The sequence below is a fragment of the Narcine bancroftii genome, chromosome 6 (genome assembly GCF_036971445.1).
Source record: "Narcine bancroftii isolate sNarBan1 chromosome 6, sNarBan1.hap1, whole genome shotgun sequence".
NCBI lineage: Eukaryota > Metazoa > Chordata > Chondrichthyes > Torpediniformes > Narcinidae > Narcine > Narcine bancroftii.
The window spans coordinates 125,952,430-125,976,966 of NC_091474.1; the positions used below are offsets into that span (position 1 = coordinate 125,952,430).

At 45.2% G+C, this 24,537-nt stretch overlaps 1 protein-coding gene across 3 annotated transcripts in view; it reads right to left on the bottom strand.

Annotated features, from left to right (window-relative positions):
- The window catches only part of lrrc1 (leucine rich repeat containing 1), a 218,589-nt gene that overhangs the window by 90,828 nt on the left and 103,224 nt on the right, over window positions 1–24,537 (bottom strand). For all 3 annotated transcript variants that reach the window (XM_069885981.1, XM_069885979.1, XM_069885980.1), the window contains exon 5: window positions 1,477–1,533. In XM_069885981.1, coding sequence (XP_069742082.1) covers window positions 1,477–1,533 — 57 coding nt within the window. The remainder of the gene's footprint in view (window positions 1–1,476; window positions 1,534–24,537) is intronic.

A 24,537-nucleotide genomic window follows, 5' to 3' on the forward strand; every position in this document is an offset into this window, starting at 1 on the left:
GTTGACCGTTTTGAATTTTGTGTGCCCGATGGAGATGTGGGGGGGCTGGTAGTCATGGTGGGGAGCTGGCTGATGGAGGACCTCAGTTTTCTTCAGGCTGACTTCCAGGCCAAACATTTTGGCAGTTCCCGCAAAACAGGATGTCAAGCGCTGAAGAGCTGGCTCTGAATGGGCAACTAAAGCGGCATCTTTACTGGGCATCTTTACAGGGACCTTTACAGGCATCTTTACAGGGACCTACTGCCTGGCTGTCCCACCTGATGACCCCGCGCAGATCAAAGTTGGTGCTTTTGTTTCAGGTCACAGCCCTAGATGGTGGCCCCCATGCTCAACAGCCCAGACCAAGGCAAAAGGGCCTAGGAGGATCAGCAGGAGAATCACCCACCATCCTCTCCTCTACCCCACCATCACCCTGTGCAAAGGATAAGCCTGGGAGAGCACTCCACAGGGTGGGAGACCACACTGGCAAGGGGTTCGGAGGCTGAAGAACTCGCAGTGGGTGGGGGAGACTGCCTTGTGGGATTCGTGAAGGTGCCAATGGCGAGTAAGGGTTCCTGAAGAGCCTGGGGCGCTGATCGTATCAGTGGGGGGGGGGGGGGGGGGGAGAACCACGGTCTGAGGAGGGTGATTCTGATGCCTGGAGCTCAGATTCACCACTGGAATGGACGAGGCCTTGCAGCTATGGGTGTGACGGGGATGCAGGAACAGGTGGCATCAGAGGAATTGATAGGATCCATGGACACTCGATGTCTCTAAAGAGACTGTCACTTGCTTCTCTTTCTTGTCTCATTAGTGGCACTGGACTAGTGGCTTCCCTTTGTGTGTCCATGCTGAACAAACAGGAAAACAATTTTTGTGTATTTTGTGTCTATGGCAATAAATAGAATCTTGGCTTGATCAAAGAGTTAGGACTACAGCCCACAATCTCATCTCATCTCTCTCTCTCTCATCTTGAGGGACAGAGTATATTGGTATGTTTGGGGCAGCACGGTTGGCGTGACAGTCAGCATAACACCTTTACAGCGCCAGCGATCGGGACCTGGGTTCAAATCCCGGGCTATCCATAAGGAGTTGGTACGTTCTCCCCGTAGGGCTCCAGTTTCCTCCCTCCACCTGAAAAGTGGGTTACTGGGGTGTCAATTGGGCAGCACGGACTCTTGGGCCGAAATGGATATATGTTGAAATTTGATTTAAAAAAATTAAATTAAAAACAATTAAAATTTAAAATGTAAAGCTAAAATCAATAATTAAAGTTTGATCAGGAGGTGCAGGTGTGTATGTGCAGAGAAAGAGTGAAATTTCGGAGGGGTTAATTCCTGAGATCCATTACCAGAGGCACTTGCCCCACTTGCATATTTTCCATAATTCTCCTACTGTTATAAAATAAAGCTCAAATCAAACATCATCCTTATCAATGAAAAATTATCACTCGCAATCTTACACTTAAACAAGTGCACAAAATCCCATCAAACTTACTCTGGTAGCAATGTCAGCAGGTTCTCTCTGAGTTCAAGCGACACCAGGTTCAAAAGACTAAAAGCAAACAGAAACACGTTGACCAAAAATAATCATCAAAGTTCAGGCAACGATACTTCACAATTGGGATGTGACTCTTTTAAAAATGTGACTGTGCAGAACTGTTCTGACAACCTACCAAACTAATCCATGGAAGGGATATAAAATAAGCAGGTGCAGTGGTGGACTGGTGCAACCAGGTCCAATCCAAACCTTGAAGTCTGCACATTCTTCCTGTGAGCATTGCGGTAGGTTAACTGGCCACTGAAGGTAAGCTAATTTGGCATAGCGGTTAGCATAACGCTTTTGCAGTGGTGGGGACACAGGCTCGATGGTGGCACTGTCGGTAAGGAGTTTGCATGTTCTCGCCGTGACCTGCATGAGTTTCCTCTGGGTGCACCGGTTGCCTCCCACCATCCATAAATGTACAGGATTGTAAGTTAATTGGTCATTGGGGGAAGTGGTGTCACTAGGATTGGTGTCACTCAGGGAGGTATCTCACACCGCGCCCCCCCCCCCCCCCCCACCTAATTAGAAGTACTTGGAAAAAAATATATAGTTGTAAAAATGTAAAATAATATGTGATAAATTGCTTAAATTTAATATTTCTTATTATATGAATACTAACAACAGATTGTTTTGTAAAATCTTTCTACACTGGATTACAATGTTATTAGTTACATTATTAGTAACTGAGCAGAAGCCTTTTTGATTTTTCTCCTTCTTTTCCTTTAATTTCTACTTCATTCTCAAAAAAAGTTATTGATACAGGTTCACAAATACTAATGATCACAATATTGTAGCTATAACACCCAGAAACTTTGACAAAAGCAGCGACTATAAAAATACCAGCAGCCATGAAAACATCAGCGCATGGTTGTCTCGCGCGTGCAGACGAAACCATGTGATTCAAAGCGTTGTTGTCATTGGGGAATAACAACAGCTCTGACTGGAGCGCAGTAGAAGGTTCAGAAAGTAAATCAGCATCGAGTTTTAGCCTCGTCGGTATATTGATACATGTAAGCTGGACTTACGGAAAATGTTTTTGTTGTTATAACGAACTACAAGAATATTTTTATAAAAAGTAATTAATTTCTGCTGAAACACTGCACAAAAATTTTATTGTCAGTCATTTTGGTGTCACCCTCTCTGATGGTGTCACTCATGCATTGGGGCACTCGGTCTCGTGAGCCGGAAGGGCCTGTTACAGTGTTGTAATTCTAAAATTAAAAAGAAGATAGCATGGGCTCATTGGGCTGAATGGCCTGTTCCCGTGTATTTTGACTGAAAGGCATTTCTCAAGAGGTTCACAATGGAAAGTCAACAACAGACATCAGGTATAAAAACCACAAAGAAACAGGTATAACACAAGTTGTGAAAAGCTGACAAAAATTCAACTTGAATGTTCTACAGAATGCAAAGTGGTTGAATTATGAATGTGTAGAGATGAAATATGCAGAGATAGTGGCAAGGTAGACAGTTCAGCCACCAAGAGCATTCCCATGGTTCAGCTAAATTTAAATGACCAATTAAATAAATCAAGGAATTAAAAGTTAGCTTTCGTAATAACCTTTCCCATGAAGCAGCCAGACAGTTGTGAAGACTGGTCATTGAAGAACCCCTTGCAATGGACCAGGTGAAACATGACAGTCACTTGAACCCCCAACCAGTTTCCTCATGTCCTTTAGAAGAGCAGGTTTACTCAACAAGTGACTCCAGACTCCGAAATGGAGTCAGCTGATACTTCCCTCTTTAGTGCTGGGATCATTAGATATGACAATAAATGCTAATTCCAAGTGATAAATATATAAAAGTTCCATCAGTTCCATCACTGTTGCCAACTTTCACCCCAACCCATCACATTGAACACTGGCACACCTCAGGGCTGTGTGCTCAGCCCGCTCCTGTTCACGCTACTGACCCACGACTGCATCACCAGATCCAATTCCAACAGTGTCATCAAGTTTGCAGATGACACCACAGTCGTCGGCCTCATCAGCAATAACGATGAGTCGCTCTACAGAGAAGAGGTGGAAAATCTCGTGAAATGGTGCGAGAGTAATAACCTGATGACCGTGGACTTCAAGAGGAGCAGGAATGGCCACCTTCCACCATACATCAACAACTCTGTAGTAGAGAGTGAAGAGCAGGTTTCAATGGAGTCCACTTAACTAGTGACCTATTATGGGGACACATCTCTTCACTTGTCAGCAACTGCACTTCCTGAGAAGACTGAAGTGGGCAAGACTACCGACAACCATCACGGTAATCTTCTTCAGGAGCTCTATCGAGAGCATCCTGGCCAGCTGCATCACAGTCTGGTACAGTTGCTGCGGAGAAATGGATTGAAGGTCAATCCACAGGATCATAAGAATGGCAGAGAGGATCACTGGAGACTCCAGCACCACCAGGCTGAAAAACAGCTTCTTCCCATGGGCAGTGAGAACATCCAAATGAACTGCTCACAGTTGCCATCCGAGACTCTCATATGCACAAAGCAATATTTATTTATTTGTATATGTGAATACTTGTCCTGCAAATATATTGTTTTTTATGTATGGTTTCTGGTAGCATTGTGGCTGGTGGCATCACTGCCTGGTAATGGACCTGCCAACTCTCAGGACAAGAATAAACTCCAGAGCATTGTTAACTCGGCATGTGACATCACAGGCACCAGACTTCACTCCATTGAGGGCATCTACATGAGGCAGTGCCTCTATCCTCAAAGACCCCCACCACCTAGGCCATGCCTTCTTCACTCTTCTACCATCGGGGGGTGGGGGGGTTGGGGGGGGGGGTAAGGTACAGAATACTAAAGACGAGCACTCAGCGGCACAAGGACAGCTTCTTCCCCACTGCCATCAGATTCCTGAATGATTAATGAACCAAAAACACTGACTTACTTTTCATATATTACTATTTTAATTTTTTTATTTACAGCAATATTGTAAGATGGTTATAATATGAATGTCTGCACTATGACACCACCACAAAACCCCGAATTTTAGGACAATAAAATCCTGATTCTGATGTGAGTTAGATCTGGGTGTGTGTCTGCGTGTTTTACACCAAGGGCTGGAGAACGCTTCTTTCATCAGGTTGTACTTGTGCAATTAGATGACAATAAACTTGACCCCAAATTCGCTTCAATCACAGTGTCTGCAGACTTTAGTGTTTTACTCAAATTCACTTGCTCCGTCTCTGGCAACAATCTCCCATTTCTTGATCTCTCTGTCTCCACCTTAGGAGACAAACTCTCGACAGGCATTTTCTACAGAGCCACCAACTCCTGTAAGCTCAAACACACCACCTCACACCATGCATCCTGCAAGGATCCTCTTCCTTTCTCTTAATGCCTCCGCCTCCACCAGAGAGACAGAATGCAGACCAGGAGATCGTTTTGTTGGGCACCTTCGCTCTGTCTGTTGCAATAACACGGGGCCTCCCAGTGACCAACCATTTTAATTCCATGCACAATTCAACCCCCATATGTCTGTTTGTCACCTCACGCACTGCCAAGTCGAGACCACCCGCAAATTTGAGGAAGAACACATTATCTTCCAAATGAGCACTCTCCAACCAGATAGCATTAACGTCGACCTCTCCAAATTCCTTGCCAGAGTCTGTCTGTCTGTCTGTCTGTCTGTCTCTCTCTCTCTCTCTCCCCCCTTATCCCTGTTTCTTTTCCTCCAGCTTCTCATACCCTTTCCTTCCTCCTCCATTCAGAGAGCTACCCTCTTCCCATGTCACTTTCTAGCTTTTTTTGGGTCTTCTAGCCTCCCATCCATATTCACCTATTGGCCTATGGCAGGGGCGTCAAACTCAAATTCACCGAGGGCCAAAATTAAAAACTTGGACTAAGTCGAGGGTCGAACTAAATATTTATTGAAAATTTTCAACAACATCTGCATGTTTTCTCTCAACATATGTAATGTTAAACTTTTTCTTATTAAAATAAATGTTTAATAATAGCTTTGGTTAAACTCTTTCCATAAGAAGCATTAACAAATAAGAAATAAAATATTCAATAAATAATATTTCTCTCTAGCCTTTAAGCCAAGGATCGCACGTTGCCGAGAAGCATGCCAGGGAGCGGAGGACTGCAGGGAGCCCTCCCCAGCCCAGCCAGCAAACCCGAGCGGCATCCCCCCCCTGCCCCCTCTCCCTCCTCCGCCCCTGCCTCCGCCTGCCGCAACCGCCGCCAACAACCCAAGGAGTCCCCGCTGGTCTCGCCATCTCACCGGGAATACCGTGAGAGCGATGGAACTCGTCCGCGACCTCCACCCCAGCAGAAAGTCCGATGTCCAGCAGCACCCGCCCACAGATGAAGCTCAAGGAGACGCGGAGGTGACCCACCACGTCCAGCCACATGGAGCTAGGCGGCGGGTCCGTCGGAGCTAGGCGGCGGGTCCGTCGGAGCTAGGCGGCGGGTCCGTCGGAGCTAGGCGGCGGGTCCGTCGGAGCTAGGCGGCGGGTCCGTCGGAGCTAGGCGGCGGGTCCGTCGGAGCTAGGCGGCGGGTCCATTGTATCGGTGCCGCTGTGAATATCTAATTAACTTTCCCGTTAACTATATCTGTGTACTGCTGTGCCTGCTGTGGAAGTGCTAAAAACTACTACGGTAGCGCTTGCTGCTGTGCATGTGCTATACTTGCGCGGCGGCCAGCGGGCTAACTCTAATATATATTTAATATGATCTTGCGGGCCAAATATAATTATATCGCAGGCCAAATTTGGCCCGCGGGCCAGAGTTTGACATGTGTGGCCTAAGGCCTGTGCTCCTTCCCCTGCCTCTTCCTCCCTCCACACCTCTCCTCCCCCCAATTTTTTATTCAGGCTCTTGCCTGTGGTTTATCCTCATACTTTGACGTTGGTTACCCTTCGCTTCCTATACATGTTGCATAACGTGCTGAGTTTCTCCAGCACACTTGTGCATTGCCAGAAACTCAACATTACTTGATAACCTTGTCAAAAAAATAATCTACCAGTTTTATTCTTTACATTTTTAAATTTAGACATACTGCACTATTACAGGCCAATTCAAGTCCATGCCACCCAATGTACACCCTATCAACCTACACCCCTGGTCCATTTTGAAGGGTGGGAGGAAACTGGAGCCCCCAGAGAAAACCCACACTGACATGGGGAGAACGTACAATCTCCTTACAAACAGCGCGTGACTGGAACCCAGGTCCTGTCCCGATCGCTGGTGCTGCAAAAGTGCTGTGTTGTCCACTATGCCAACCATGTCGCCCTTGAGAGTTATTTAAGTAAATATTCACAGATAGTTCAAGACGTCAACCATAAATTTCAATTTTAAGGTTGCAGCCCTCAGTGTAGATTCCAACAGCCGACATTTAACAAAATGCAAATTGCTCCATTTGGAATCCTCCATTATATTTTCCCACAGCAAGGAACAGACAGCAGAGGGTACTCAGTGGGTCAGGCAGCATCTGCGGAGGTAAACAGACGGCTGATGTTTCAGGTCAAGATCTGGATCACGCTACACACTGCAAAGAAAATGTGGTACGAGGGTGAAGGGTCTTAACTCAAAACAAAGGCTGACCACCCACAGATGCTCCCTGCCCTGTTGAGTTCCAACAGCATCCCCTGATATTGATCCATATTTTGGCATCTGCAGACCCTTGTCTCCAACAATCCGCCAAATTCAATCTGATATGAACCAAGTTTATCCAACCTTCCTAGTGAACCTTTCAAGACCTAGTATGATTCTGGTGAACCTATTTTTTACCCCCAAAACCCTAAAGGGGTGGTGCGCTGAACAGAACACAATGCCCAATACCACCTCTCCTCAGTACCCTAAATAGGTGGTCAAATTTTCTAACCTTTCTGTTTCAACGTCTGATGAGATGTAAACCAATATTCTGTAGCTTTTTTGACAATCTTTTCTGCCCAACTCTACAGTTTTTAGTGATTTATTTATCACATCATCCAGATCTATTAGTTTGTCCTAAACCTTTAGCCCCCACTATTTCAGGAAGATTCAGACTTGTGAATTCACAAAACTGATATAAATACATCAAATTATACAGCATGGAAACAGACTCGTCCATGCCAGACCATATCCTGATCCTACCTCATCCAATTTGCCTCCGCTTGCCCCTTACCCCACTAATCCACTCTCTTCTGCTCTTGTTTTCTTGAACCCAAATCCTATCTTCACACTTTGAACTTCATCCACTCAATCTGCTTCCTCCCAGATGTGACATTCTTTGCGCCTTGTAACTTTTGGACTGAAATCAGAACTTTGCATTCATTCATATCAGAAACCGAATCATTGGTAAAAATCATTTGCCATATCACACCGTTCAGATCACACCCTCTCCATCCAAGTGTTGCCCCCTTCATATAAAACAATTATTAGATCACCTGAGGTGGTTTCAGGAATATCCTACCAGAGTAATAAGAGGTGTCTTGTACTTCTGGTTTGTCTAGCTCAGTGGTTCTCAACCTTTTTCTCTCCACTCACATCCCTCTTTAAGTATTCCCTATGTCATTGGTGCTTTGTGATTAGTAACGGATTGCTTAAGGTGGGATGTGAGTGGAAAGAAAAAGTTTGAAAACCCACTGTTTTAATCGTCCCTAATTGACTCGTCATGTGCACGGTTTCATATCTCCAAAGGAAATGGACCAATGACAGTTTTTCTCAAGCAAAATATTTCAGTAACAATTGGGTCTAGAGCAGTGATTCTCAACCTTTCCTTCCCACTCACATCCCACTTTAAGCAATCCCTTACTAATCACAGAACACCGATGGCATAGGGATTATTTAAAGTGGGATGCGAGTGGAAAGAAAAAGGTTGAGAACCACTGATCTATCTGATCAACTGCTGCCTGTCAGGATGTTTTAATAAAAATGATAATGAGATTATTGTCATATGGGCACAGCTAACATAGCAGTTAGTGCAACATTATTACATCACCAGAAACCCGGGTACAAATCCACCGCTGTCTGTAAGAATTCCCTGCGTGGGTTTTCTCTGGATTCTCTGGTTTCTTTTTATACCCATTTGACCAAAATGTAGGGGATTGGTAGGGGAATTGGCCAAATGTGTGTATTTTGGTGGCAGAGGCACCAAAGGGAGAGTTACTGTGCTCTCAATCACAATAAAAAGTAGTTGCAATTTCTCCATGGCCAGAGAACATTCCAGGACAGAAACAGACCCTTGACCATCAACCACTAATCCAATGCCCTTCCCTTTTAATTCTTCCCTCATTTCCATCTAATTCGACCACTCGCCCCACATGCCAGAGGCAGTTATTTTCCCAACCCGTCGGCCTTTGTGATCTGGGGAGGAAACCGGAGCGCTGTAGGTGGAGTGGGGGGGGTGGGGTTAATGTCGGGAAACCTCACCTGGTCACAGGGAGAGCTCGACACAGGCAGTGCCCGGGGTGAAGATCGAGCCCGGGTCCCAGGAGCTGCAAGGCAGTAATTCCAGCAAGCTGAGTTACTATGTCACCAGATGGTTCAAGTGGCATCTGAGAGTTAAGTAATAATGTGTCAACACATGCAAAGTCTCAAAGTTGATTGAACCATAACTATCATTGTCTTTGATGCACTTACTGCCACATATTTGAAAAAAGGCATGTTAAGCTCAATAAAAATATTTAAAAAAAAAAGGAAAAAAGGAATTAAAAGCAACCTACTAATTCCACTTCAACATGTAATCACTTGCAGAGAGGAAAGAGGCAAGGTTAACACAGTCACTTAACTTCCTGCTGAAATGTTTTGTTTCTTTCTCCATCATAAACCACTCTCCTGCCACAGGTATACAACTGGAAATCTGCTGCTTTATGATCTTCCAACAACGCACCAAGAATAATGTGCGGCAGATGCACATGGACAAAAAGAAAATGTTGTTAAATCACTCGTATGCAAGCCAATAAAGTTGAAAACACTCCAATGGATTTGCATCCACTTTGGTCTCAGTAAGTTGGGGGAGAGGGTGGGATGGGGGTCACTTTCCAAAGAAAAAGGACTATATCCATCGCCAAATGCTCCCCACAAATAAGCAGCTGTAGTCAGGGCGTGTCAAATGACGGCAGCTGTGTGAAATGGAAAAAAAAATCACAAGGACATCTGGAATCACTTTACACTGGATGGAGCAAAGCACTCTGCTTGATGGAAGCGCTCCAAATGTCATCCTGCATCGGGCACTGCACAGGTTGAGAGGATTGTATGCTGACAATGAGCCATCCGAGAAGGAGGGTCCTTCACGGCCTGTGGAAAGAGGGAAGTTAACCATTTGCCCTGGGGCTCGTGCCTTTATAATTGCTAACACCACTCTCAACTGCCCCAATCTCTCGGAGGCTGGTAACCATTTCATGGGCTCTCCTGGATTGAGGTGGTTTCTTCTGAATTGAGCTGAATTCTGGAGCATTTGACATGATCGCAAATCTATAATCTGCTTAAATTCCAGACAAATCCTTGGTCATCTCTGCACCAAATATAGCAACCCCATCTGCGCACAATGTAGATTGTGAATGGATTGAGTTGATTTTTACCTCTAAAGAAATTCTCCTCACCTCCCCTGCCCGCCTCAGTCACGCAGGGAAATACAATAACAGTGCAACTGGCAATTAATTCCCAGGGCATCGTCCAAGTATCATTTTACAATTGCATGCACTCTGTGGGATGGAGTCAGATAGGTCAAGGTACCCTTGTGTCCGATTTCAGCCTTTCAAGCCTTAGCTGATGTCAGCGGGGATAGTGGGACGTGAGATCATTAAAGTTGCGGCTGCAGAGATCATGGGGGCACAAGGGGAAAATCCATAGATACTCGCTGTGTCTGCACGGACACTCTTTTGCGCCTCTTTCTCGGGGGGGGGGGGGGGTCGCCGGGATGGTAGTGTCTCTTTGTGTGCTGATACAGCAGGCAAAAGTTCACAAATTCCCTGATGATACAGGAATCTTGAGACTGAACCAGGACCAGAGAGGTGCAGGAAAGAGGGCCAAGATGTGAAATAGGGTGCAAAGTTGGCCCACCTGCCCACAATGCAAGAATGATACAAGAAGGTTCTGGTTAGTCAGGGAGTTAAGTAAAATATTCAAAAGTATAAACTTATTTGTATACATTTGTTTTTCATTCCCGCATCACAAACAGCCACAGACAGCCCTCCACCTCCCCCCTCTGTCTCGCCGTTCCTTCCACCTCCCCCCTCTGTCCAACCCTACCCATCATCATCTCCACTCCTCCTCCCAACACCCTCCACCCCTCTGAACCCCATTCTAACCCCTGCTGGGGTCATCCCCTCTGACCTTACCCTCTCGGAGACGGAACACTCTGTCCTCAGTTGGAGGGGTCACCTTCGCCCCCATTCACCCACAGTTCAACAAGTTCCGAGTTTGCCACGATGCCAAACTCTTCTTCCATCGCCTCCATCTCTGTGCCCCTTCTTCCACCATGATTCTCCACCCCCACTCCTTAAGCTTTCCTCCTCTTTGCAATTTTATATTTCCAAACACTGGCGAAACATCAACTGTCTCGACTTCACCACTTCCCTCACTTCCTCTAATCTCACCCCCTTGGGACTCACTGCTCTCCACTTTCTCCTCCCCATTCCAAACCTCTCCATCAAACCTGCAGGCCAGGGTGGTGCTGTTATGGCCTGGTGCACTGACCTCAATCTTGCTGAGGCCAGCCAAAAACTCTCAGACATTTCTTCTTACTTATCAATTGACCAGGACTACGCCAAGAAACATCAAGCCACAATCTCATGCACCATTACCGACCTCATCATTTCCAGTCATCTCATTCCCACATTCTCCAATCTCATTGTTTCCCAATTCCTCACTGCCCGGTTCTACCTCCTATCCAAGATCTACACACCCAATTGCCTCAGTACACTCAATGTTTCCATGTGCTCTTGTTCCATCCAACTAGTATAATCTTACCTCAACTTAGTTTTGTCTCCCAAGACTGGTCCATCCCCACCTGCATGCCCTCCATCACTTCAACAACTTTCAGTTCCTTGAACTCTACCTTCTCATCTTTACCATGGACATCAAATCTCTCTACACTTCCACCCCTCACACCGAAGGCCTCAAAGCCCTTCACTTTTTTCTTAACAACTGACCCAACCAGTCCTCTTTCAGCACCACCTTCCTCCACCCTGCCTGGCAGGATTTGTTCTCACCCTCAATAACTTCTCCTTTGACTCATCCCATTTTCTCCAATTCAAAGGGGTAGCCTTGGGCACCCTTATGGGTCCCAGCAATGCCTGCCTTTTTATTGGTTATGTGGAGCAATCCATGCTACAAAGCTGCACAGGCAAGACTCCTCAACTCTTCCTTTGCTGCATCGATAGCTCATTTGGTGCTACCTCATGCATCCATGATAACCTTGCCAACTCATCCACTTTCTGCCAACTTCCACCCTGACCTCAAATATACGTGGCCCATCTCTTGTAACACTCTCCGCTTTCTTGATTTCTCTGTCTCCATCTTGGAAGAGAAACTCTCCACAGATATTTTCTACAAACCTACCAATAGCAGTTACATCTTGACACCATGTCCCCATTCCTTTCTCTCAATCCTTCTGTCTCCATCGCATCCGCTCCCAGGATGAAGTTTTTCCTTCCAGAACATCTTCCTTCTTCAAACAATGTGGCTTCCCCTCTACTGCCATCAACTCAGCCTTTACCTGCATCTCCTCTATTTCCCGCACATCTACCCTGCAGCCCCCCCCCCCCCAAAACACATTAAGGACAGGGCATCCAACATTTTACAGCACCTACAACTTGATTCATCACCAGACATGTTTCCTTCTCCGCACCTCTCCACCTTCCACTGTAAGCCCTCCCTCCGTGAATCCCTCATCTCTTCCCGCTAATTGCCCACTCTGTACCTATGCCAGTGATCACAGAAAATGCTACATTTGCGCCTGGATCTCATCCCTCACCACCATTTGGGGCCCCAAACCGTGCTCCCAGGTGAAGCGACGCTCACTTGTGAATCTGTAGGCGTCATCAACTGCATCCAGTGCTCCCACTGGGGCCTCCTACACATCAGGGAGAGTGGACGCAGATTGGGAGATCATTTCATTGAACACCTTTGCTTGGTCTGCTAGCAATAGTGAGGATGGTCAACCATTTTAATTCCACACACCATTCCCACTCTGACTTGTCTCTCAAGCACTGCCAAACCGAGGCCAGCCGCAAGTTGGAGAAACAACACTTGATATTCAGACTGGGCCCTCCTAGCAGACTGCATTAACATCGCCTTCTCCAGTTCCTGTTAGGTCCTTCCTCTGTCTCTCTCTCCCTCTTTGCCCTATTCCTCCGTTTCCTTTCCTCCAGCTCCCCTCCCCCTTCCTTCTTCATTCAGAGAGCTACCCCTCCCCCCTATCACTTTCAATTTCTTTTCTCTTCTGCCCTCCCACCAATACCCACCTCTTACAATCACAGCATCTGCAGACGTTCCTATTTAAATACCATGTTTAGTTACCTGGGGGATTTTACCCTAGAATTCAAATCCAGGATGAGAGTAAGTTAGTGGAATGTCTTTTGGCTGATGTGGATCAGATTTTTAAGCAGATTAAAGGATTACCATTGTGCTGAGTATTAGCACCAGCCAACATTAGTCAAGGAGACCTCACAGACATTTTCCATGGAGTTAAACAGCAAAGTCTGCAGGCGCTGGGTTTGCCATGGAGTACCAAAGTCTGTTCAAGAAACTCAGCAAGTCACGCAGAACCCATATGAAATAAAGGGTAACCAATGTTTACGGCTTGAGTCCTTCGTCAAGGTATGACGATGCCTGAATAAAAAGGTGCGGGAAAGAGGTGGGGGAGAGGAGGTGGAGAGAAGAGAAGGGAGCAGCAGGGGGAGGAACACAGGCGGGCAGGTAAGAGGTCACAGGCGGGAAGGCAGAAGAGAAAGAACACCAAGAAGTGATGGGGAGGGAGTTGCGCTGAATGGAGAGGGAAGGGAATGGGGTGTGGAGCAGGACAAGAGACAGCAGAGGGATAGGGAAAGAGAGAGATAGGGGAGGGGTTCAATGGAAACTGGGGAAGTCGATGTCAATGCCATCTGGTTAGAGAGTGCCCAGTTGGAATATTAGATGTTGTTCCTCCAATTTGCAGGGAGCCTCAGTTTAGCAGTGCACGAGGCCACGGACGGACATGTCGATGAGGGAATGGTGTGTGGAATTAACACTGGGAGGTCCCTGTTATCGCAGTGGACAGAGTGAATGTGCTCAACAAAGGGGCCTCCCAGTCTGCGACGATATAGTGGGAGCACCGATGCAATAGATGAATCCCTGCAGATTCACACATAAAATCTTGCTTCCCATAGAAGGACTGTTTTGGGTCCCGAATGGTAGTGAGGGAGGAGGTGTGGGTGCAAGTGGAGCATTTCCCGCAGTCTATATGGATGTGGCTGGTGCTATGAAGATCTGGATTCTCACACAGCATGAATCAGTGATGTATTAATTAGGTTCTGCATAATTTTTGGAATGTGGGCTGAAATGTTTAATTAGTACAGATGATTGCCCTAAGACAAAGCAACTTGAAAAAGACATTTGAGAAATCAGTATTCGTCAGGAAGCACTGGTTCAAAAAAGGGTATAGAACAACATTCTTAAGTGAAGGTCTGCCAACTTCAAGAGAGTGAAGTAGATCTGATGGGTTAAGTGGCAGTAAATATTGGCAGCTACAACTTGAGTAGAAGATGGGAAACCTTTAAAGATAATTGATTCCAGATGCTGATTAGGATCATTCCTGAAGGTAGGGAATGCAAAGCCAGAGCTCCCTGGATAGTGCCACAACACTAGGACATAGAAATCTACACCATAGTTCTGGCCCTTTGGCCCACAGTGTTGTGCTGCCCTAATAATCTACTTGAACAACTGCCTAGAATTCCCCCACCAAATGACCCCTCCCCCCATTTTTCTCAGTTCAATGTATTTAACAGTCTCTCCAAAGACCCTATTTTACCTGACACCACCACTGTTGCCAGCAGCACCCACCGCTCTCCCTGCGAAAAACATAACTCTTACATTTCCCCTATCCTTAGCACCTTAAAACTATAACATCAAATGCTAGTCATTTTAGCCCTGGGGAAAAGCCACTGGCCATCCACACGATCAAAGCCTCTCATCATCTTGCACACCTCCATCAGGTTACCCCTCATCCTCCGTCGCACCAAGGGGAGAAGATCAAGTTCGTTCAACCCACCTTCATAAGTCGTGCTCTTGCAACATTCTTGTAAATCTCCTCTGCACCCTCTCTTTGCTACAATGAGGTGATCAATAGACAATAGACAATAGGAGCTGGAGTAGCCCCTTCGGCCCGTCGAACCAGCACCGCCATTTTACAGATCATGGCTGATCACTACCATCAGTACCCCTTTCCAGCCTTATCCCCATAACCCTTAACTCCTTTGCCCACTAGAGTCTTATCTAACTCTCTTTTGAACATAATCAGCGAATCCGCCTCTACCATCCTCTGTGGCAGAACATTCCACAGATTCACACTTCTCTGGGTAAAAAAATGTTTTCTCATCTCCGTCCTAAAGGGCCTACCCTGTATTCTTAAACTATGCCCTCTAGTCCTCGTCTCCCCCATCATTGGGAACAAGTAATCCGACTTCACCCTGTCTATCCCCCTGATGATTTTGTATACCTCAATCATGTCCCCCCTCATCCTTCTAAACTCCATCGGATACAAGTCCAGTTTTTCTAGCCTTTCAGCATATGTCAACCCCGCCATCCCTGGAACTAACCTTGTAAATCTGCGGTGCACACCCTCTATAGCTAGTATGTCCTTCCTCAAAATTGGAGACCAGAACTGGACGCATTACTCCAGATGGGGTCTCACCAGGGCCCTGTACAACTGCAGAAGGGCGTCACTGTTCCTATACTCCAATTCCCCTCTTTATGAACGCCAACATGCTATTAGCCTTCTTCACAGCTTTCTGAACCTGCATGCTAGTCTTCAGTGACCGGTGAACAAGTACTCCCAGATCCATTTGCTCCTCCCCACTCCCTAGCTTGTCTCCATTTAAATAATACTCAGCTTTCCTATTATTGCCTCCAAAATGGATAACCTCACATTTGCTTACATTGAACGTCATCTTCCATTCAGCAGCCCACTCCCCCAACCAAGGCCTTGTACAGCTGCAACATTACCCTCATGGACTTTGAACTAGATCCCACAGTTAATGAAGGCCAACACACCATAGCCTTCTTAACTTCACTATCAACCACTGGACCAACTTTGGACACTGCCCCTAAGATCTATAAGTTCGTTCACACTGCACAGAGTTCCTCCATTAATATTGTGTTCTGCCTTCAAGTTTCACCTACCAAAATGTATCACCTCACACTTTTCTGGGCTAAACTCCATCTGGAAACCCTCCAAACTATGCCTCTACATTCTAAAGAGTCTGTGGAGATTTGGATTGTTGACTAAACTTCTGCAGGTGCACTGTCTACTGACTGCCTGCGTCACAGCCTGGTTTGGCAGGCTGCAGAACTTAGCCAGGTCCATCCCATCTTTTGCAGACAACTGTGTGAGAGGCTGCCGCGAGAAGGTAGCCAACACCATGAAAGCACCCTTCCCCACCCCCACCTATCACCCTGGTCACAAACTCTTCTTGCAACTCCCTTCAGGCAGAAGGTACAGAAGCTACAGACCAGCATCTTTAGGCTTAAGAACAGTTTATTTCCAATGGCTGTCTAGCTCTTGAACCTCTCCTTACTTTCTTTCTTTTCTTTGGCTTGGCTTCGCAGACGAAGATTAATGGAGGAGTAATGTCCACGTCAGCTGCAGGCTCGTTTGTGGCTGACAAGTCCGATGCGGGACAGGCAGACACGGTTGCAGCGGTTGCAAAGGAAAATTGGTGGGTTGGGGTTGGGTGTTGGGTTTTTCCTCCTTTGTCTTTTGTCCTTCTAACTACACTAATGATAAACTACTCAGACACCACAATTGTATTCATTTTATCTTATTATTAAACTTAATTTTTAAAAAATAAATTACCAGTTTGGCTGCAGCAAGTAAGAAATTCGGTGAACATGTCCATTGTACACAGTATATGACAATAAACAGTATCATTGTCAAATAACCAGTGCCACATTCTTGGATACATCCCAGTTCCAGCATAAAAGTTTGAGTAAAGTTCATATGCATGATAAAGACAGAGGAAAATATATTATGATCGTGAGAATGAAAAAGAAACAGCAGGTAGGTGATAAAATTTGGGGCGGGGTGGGGGGAGAAATTGTAATGTCAGAAAACACAACAATTTTCAAAGCAGGGTGAGCAGAGGAGGAGAATTTATGGGTTAACCAGTGGAAGCAGAAGCACCTTGCATAAAAATGGATGCAATAATAGCGGTGGGGAAGCAAGAAAGCAGACCCCTATTGGTTGGGTAAAATAAGTCACATTGCTTTTATTTTCTGATCATCTTTTATGACAAGTGGGATTTCAGCTTCTGTGTCGCTCTCATCAAGTCTATTGGCTTGAACACATTTATTCTGATCCACTGCAGGTGTCGTATGCTTCAGGTAGTTATTTATCCCGCCGTTCAGAGGTTCTGATGGCGCAGGATCTCTTTTCATTGACTGTTGATGCTCATGCTCTCTTTAGTTTCAGCTCACTGAGGCCCCTGTGTTCCCATGCTCCCTCTAAACTACCCAAGGGAGTTGAAGGAGAAGCTGGAACACACAGCAAGGCTATGGCACATCGTTCTGGTCACCATACAGAGAAAGGACAGGTCATGGAGCGGATTTCCAAGCATAGTCTGATTTGTGTAACCTTTCTTGGTTGGGGGAAGACCAAGGATTTTGGGAAATCAATGAAGGCAGGGTACAATGGTTCGCACTGGATTTGTTGCTCAGAGGAGCCCTTGGTCATTATCTTGGGATGACAGAATCAACACCACCCACTGCCACCACTAGGAGGTGGTGTTGGTGGAGGATCCTGGTGCTGAGCTTCCCTGAAAAGTCCTCTGTTCACTGCAATCAGTCATGTGACCATCCTTCAACAAGATCCTCCAGCTCCTCTAAAATGAGGTGATGAAATCATGGATTCACAGCAGGAGCGCTTGTACAATTTGTTGAAGAACTTTGATGGAGACCTTGCCATCATTGTGGTTTTGGCCAGGACATGGTGAAACATCAGATCCTCTAGTGAAGCACTCTTAAAACCATTACTGATCATTGATGAGTTTACAGTGTATTGGACAGCAGAGATCCCTGTCTCCCTGGAAGCTTCATAGAAATAGAAAGTTCACAGTAGCAACACCCAATATTGGAGATGAACCACCAATGTTGTTGCTGCAAAGCTCTCTAAAACGGATCTGCAGGTTAGAACAAACAGCAGCCTGAGACCTTGGGGCTTTGAGAAACAATGTTATTTGGTGTGCATGCCTGACCTTTGACCCTCTGAACACACACCTCACTCATGCCATATTCCTGGGCAGAAGGGTTGGTGTAGCTGTTAGTGCAACGCTATTACACCGCTAGCCACCCATGTTTGAATCTCCTACCTGTGTCAGAAGTTTGTACATTTTCCCCGTGACCTGTGTGGGATTCCTCCAGGTCCTTTGGTTTCCTCCCATCCTCCAAAAACATACAGGGTTTGGCGGTTAATTGGGTGTATTTGGGGCACAGGCTCATGGGCTGGAAAGGCCTGGTACCCATGCACTACGTCTATATTATATCATCTATATCTCCATCAAAAACAAATGGGACACCCTCACAGACTCACGACGGTCAATATGCAGAAACAGCATCTGGGAAGCTACCAAGTGTTGGCCCAGACAGCACACAGATTCAGTGGAATGAGAGCGGATTCATAACCTCCTCCATAACGCACCTCTGCTCCAAGTGCAATCTCCACAGAATGAGGCAAGACTGTCGAAGTTTGGATTTTATGGACACTGGTGAGAGGTTTAATTGAGGACTGTAAAATTATTGAGTGCAACAGGGAAACCTGTAGGCACTGGGGTCGAGTGCAATGCATAAGCGTGCTGGAACAGGTCACGCAGCATCCATGGGACGTAAAGGGCCATCAACACTTCAGGCCTGGGCTCTTCGTCAGCTGTAAAGCATTTACTTCCTGTGGACGCTATGTATCCTGTTGAGTTTCTGCAGCACGTGTGGCTGTTGATGTGAAATTAAAAAGGTTCCCAGCAATGCATACAGCAAGAACACATTTCCTGCAATTTAAAATAATAAGTGGAAGGGCTTGAGAGGAATAGAGATAAAGAATACTTCAACAAGAGGGGGGTAGATGAGAGACGTAATGAGATCAATTATAAAGGTTGAGGTTACAGAGTACTTGGAGGCACATAACAAGATAGGCTGAAGCCAACTTGGGGAAATCTTGCTCGACGAACCTATTGGAATTCTTTGAGGAGGTGACCAGCAGGCTAGATAAGGGAGGTGCAGTAGATGCTGTGTATTTAGAGTTTCAAAAGGCCTCTGACAAGGTGCTGCATGTGAGGTTACTTAACAAGAGCCCATGTTAAACCAGGAAACGTACTAGCATGGGTAGAGCATTGGCTGATAGTCAGGAAGACAGGGATCATCTTCTGATTGGCTGTCAGTTGCTAGTTGGTGTTCCACAGGGATCGGTGTTTGAGCAGCTTTTTATTTTGTATATTAATGATTTGGATCAAGGAGTGAATGGCTTTGCAGCCAAGTTTGCAGATGATACGAAGGAAGGTGGAAGAGCGAGTAGTGAAGAGGAAACGTGGAGGCTGAAGAAGGACTTGGACTGATTAGGAGAATGGGCAGAGAAGTGGCAAATGAAATAACAATGCTGGAAAGTGTATGGTCATGTACTTTGGTGGAAAAGATAAAAGGGCAGACTATTTTTTTTTAATGGGGAGAAAATTTAAAATACCCAGACGTAAAGGGATCTGAGAGTCCTCGTGCAGGATAGTCTGAAGGGGAGCATGTGGAGTCGGTGATGAAGAAGACAAATGAAATGCTGGCATTCATTTCAAAGAGGAATAGAATACAAGAGGAGGGACATGATGTTGAGGTTTTATAAGGCACTGCTGAGACCTCGTGAAGTATTGCGAGCAGTTTTCACTCCCTGTTTAAGAATCAGAATACATGGTCACAGACATGCAGCGAAATTCGTTGTTTTGCAGTAGCGTCATAGTGCAAACATCTTACAAAATAAATTGTAAAAAAAATAGAAAAGTCAAAGTGAGGCAGAGTCTGTGGATCACTGATCATTCAGGAATCTGATGGCAGTGGGGAAGAAGCTGTCCTTGTGCTGCTGAGTGTCCGTCTTCAGGCTCTTATACTTTTTCCCTGATGGGAGCAGAGTGAAGAGGGGATGGCCTGGGTGGTGGGAGTCCTTGAGGTTGGATTGCTTTCTTAATTTTTTTATTTAACATGTCACAATATACCAAATCAGTAAAGATATATACACAAACTCAAGTACGAGGATATACACAGTGACATTTTCCATTTTCTCCCCAGCCTCCCTCCCTCTCCACCCCAAATAACAATAGAAAGAAAACAGAACAGAAAGAAGAAAAAGCGTGTCCCCAAATATTATATGTTCCACTATTTCCATAAGTAAAACAAGTCTCATTAGAGTTGGAGGTTTGAAGTTGGTGGTTACTAATAAACTTTAAATAAGGGTCCCAAATTTGTTCAAATTGAGCATAATTGTCTCTTAAATTATAGATAATTTTAAAAATAGAACACGATTGTTCATTTCTATGTATCACCGGTATATTTTCAAAGGTGTTTCCATTTTCCAACTTATTATATATTTTTGCTGCCATTAATGCAATCTTAATAAATCGTTTTTGAGATCTATCTAAATTTAATTTTAACTCTTTATCCTTTATATTGCTTAACAGAAAGATTTTTGGGTCTTGTGGTATTTTATTATTTGTAATTCGATTTAATATTGAATTTAAATCCAAAAGGGTTTTACTTTTGCACATGTCCAAATTGAATGTATCAATTTCCTGTTTACAGCAGAAATACATCAGATAGTTTAGGATTCCAGTCTTTTACTTTTTGAGGTGTAACATATAGTCAATGGAGCTAGTTATATTGTATCAGCCGATACCGAGCATTTATTGTATTAATCATGCTACCCGCACATAGTTCCATCCTAGTTTCATTATTTATTTGTATATTTAAATCTTTTTTCCCAACATTGTTTTGGTCTATACATTACCTCATCTTTTCCCTTGTTTTGTAATTTGATATACATATTTGCCATAAATTTTTTAACTATCAAAGTATCCGTAATTAAATATTCAAAGCAACTAACTAAATCAGTTCCCAGCTTCTCTTTTAAGTATGTTTTTAATTGATAATATGAAAATATTGAGCCATGCGATAATCCATATTTATCTTTTAGCTGTTCAAATGTCAGCAAGGCATTGCCCAGAAAGCAGTCTTTTATTCTTGTAATTCTTTTTCTTGACCATTCCTTAAAAAATATATTACCTGCAGTCATTTGTAAAAGGAATTAATTGATTTTGTTTTAGCAACATATTTGGTCAATATTGGTAAATTATTATGTTGCATTAGTTTCTTATTCCATTTATAGAGTAAGTGTTCAGAAACATTTTCCTCTAGTTTATATAGTTTGAGGTTGCTTTCTTTAGACACCACATGTTATAGATGTCCTCGGGCAGTGGGGCTGTGAATAGGAAAGTGGATCAGGTCACGGCAGGGCAGACTCAATGGGCTGAATAGCCCATTTCTGCTCCTATATCTTATGGAGAGGGTTTATTATCATGTACATAAAACGTACAAATGTTCTGAAATTCTTCTTGTTTGCTGCAGTTTGCTGTACAGGTACCTAAAGTGCACTAATCAAAACATAAATGAACACACAGGAAAGGAAAGGTAATAAATGTAGATGGATAGATAAATATTCACAGTTGCAGTTTGCGTACAGAGAAGCCTGATGTTCCAATAGTGCTGACAGATCCTTGGTCCAGGAGTAGTGTTATACAGGTACTCCCCAACTTGCAACCCGTGTAACTTAACTCCATCTGCACATATGACCGAAAATTTGTTAAAACATATAAAGAAAATAATATAAAATTTATGCTGTTTATGTTGGATTTGACAAACTATAAGAGGAATATAAGACACGTAAGAGCCAAAATGTGTGTACTTACCTTATTAGTCGGCGCCCCGGGGTCCGTAGGCTGGGCGCAGCCATCTTGATTCCTGTGCGCTTGCGCGAGCTTTCGGTTGGGCGGTGGGTTCGTGTATTGGAGTTCGGTTGGTACATGCGCAAATTCAATATCATTAGGGCGCTCAACTCTCGTGCATGCGCCAACCAAAGATTCACACATATGCATCGGAATCAAGATGGCCACGCCCAACCTATGGACCCTGGGGCACTGGCTAACAAGGTAAGTACACAATTCCGACATGTGTCCATTCCGAGATGTGACCAATCCCTCGGTCTGAATTATGGTCATTAAGTCGGGAAGTACCCATACAGAAAAGTTAGCAGGTCAATACCTATATCGACGCTGTGTGCCTTGCTGAGTTTCTCCAGCATAATCCTAGCATGTGCAGACTTTCCTGTTTAATTCCTGGAGTAGTGTTATCTGGTTCAGGTAGTACAGCAAGAACTAGGAGCCTGCTTGGTCTGAGGGAGTATGGAAAGCACAGCTTGAAAGCTTGGCATCACCTTGTTTATAAAATACTTGGACACATCAAATTCTACAGAGGTTTGGACCCAAAACTAGGAAAATCTTGGCAGTGCCAGAGCTGCTGTGATAAAGGAGGTACTGCCGGTGGTGTGAACCTGGGGGGGAGGGGACAACAGCATTCCTCTGCGGGGTCCTACTGCCCAGTTGTTACAATGAAAGCCCTATACCTGGGGGAGTAGAAACACAGCGCTCCTCCACAGTGATTACCCCGACAGCCCTGTAACCAGTGAGAGCGGAGACATAGCACTCCTCCATAGTGTCTTACTGCCCGATCGTTACCCCCAATACCTTGTACCTATGGAGTGGATGCACACCACCCCTCCACAAGGTCCCAATGCCTAGTCATTATACTGACAGCCACGTATCCTGGGGAACGAGACAGCGGTTCTACTGCCCGGTTATTACGGCAAAGCCCCCATGCAGGTTTCAAGCAGCCTGTAAAGAAGCCAGAATGCCGGCACCCATGATAGGTGCGGGCTCCAGGGGGATTAGAGAGCTAGGGTAGGGCACCAGAACAACCCCCCCTCTCCTTCCCTGCTGAGGAGAAGCCTGGGAGAGGATCCCACCAGGTGGGAGACCATTGTAGTGGACCAGCGAGGGGCTCAGAGGCTGAAGGACTCTCACTAGGCCTTGGGTCACTGGAGACTAGCTCATGGAAATCAGGGATCAGGACTGGAATCCGCGGGTGTGCCGACGGTGAGCAGGGCTCCCAAAGGGCCTCAGGTCCTGACAGCTTCCTGATCGTATGTGGGTGGGGGGGGGGGTCAAGGACCTGGAGCTCAGGTTCTCCACTGGAACAGACAGGAAGCCGTATAGGTGGGGGAGGGGGGGCATGGGGAGAAATAAGAGAGGGAGGGTGTAAGGGGGAGGGGGAGGGGCATTGACCCACAGGAAATAGGTCACAAGTGGCTATGGATGGGAGGGCAGAAGACAAAAAAGCTGAGAAGAGATAGGAGAGATTTGCCCTCAGAGAGAGAGACACACACAGGGGTGGAGCCTGACAGAAACACTGGAGAAGTTGATGTTAATGCCTTCTGGTTGGAGATCCAGACAGAATATTAGGTATTGTTCCTTCAATCTAGGGGTGGTCTCGGATTGTCAGTGCATAAGTCCCTTGACGGACATGTTGGTGTCGGAATGGGGTGTGGAGTTGAAATGGTTGGCCACTGGGAGGACCCCATTATTGCAATGGACAGATCGAGGATGCTGAATAGAACAATCTCCCAGTGAATATCCAGTCTAGTCCAGTAAATATAGTTTACATGCTTTGTTCACAGTAACTCAACCTCCACATTCTCGAGATATCCCAGGAAGGACAGATCGAGGATGCTGAATAGAACAATCTCCCAGTGAATATCCAGTCTAGTCCAGTAAATATAGTTTACATGCTTTGTTCACAGTAACTCAACCTCCACATTCTCGAGATATCCCAGGAATTGCATGTATAGAATCTTAGATTTCCTTGACAAAGCAACTACCATATATTTCAGTGTAAAGGTTGACCAGTATATAAGATAACTGCCTTTTTCAGCCTCATTTTAAGGGTTTTATGGTATATCCAGCATATAAGTCAACCCCCATTTTCTGGCTGCCTGAGGTGTCCTGTTGAAGTCTACCCCAAAAGGTTCACAATGCCTGAGATGGGCCATTAACTGGCGTATACGTCGACCCAACAGATGACACAGATTGATCTGCTGGGCGTTGGCTGGAAGTGATTGCTATCATGGAGGGAACAACAAAATTGGCAAGAAAGTATGAAGCAAATTTTAAGTTGAAAGTGCTAGAAATGGCCAAGAAAACCAACAACTGCGCTGCTACAAGAAAATTTGATGTGGGTGAGAAGTTGGTAAGAGATTGGAGGAAGAAAGAAGAGACTTTAAGAAAAATACCAAAAAGGCAAAGCTCTTTGAGAAAAGGAATCACCTGTTGGCTAGAGTTGGAAAATCGTGTTGCAGAATGGGTACGTGAACAGAGGCAAGATTGCTACATGGTCACCCGAAATAAAATAAAAACATTTGCACTGCAGTGGGGCAGTGATGATTCTGAGGCTACAGATGGCTGGTGCAATCATTTCATAAACAAGAAAAATCTGGTTTTATGCCAAAAAATAAAAACTTCACAGAAACTACCAAAAGATCTTGATCATAAAGTTGTAAATTTTCACCAGTTTATTATGCATGACTGGCAGGAACACTAGTTTGCATTGGCAAATATTGGGAACATGGACAAAACCCCATAAATTTCGACATGATAGGCAATAGAACAGTGGAATGGAAAGGTGTTAAAACTGTGTAAAACAGAAGTATAGGCCACGAAAGGACTAGGTTTAACATGGTGTTATCGTAC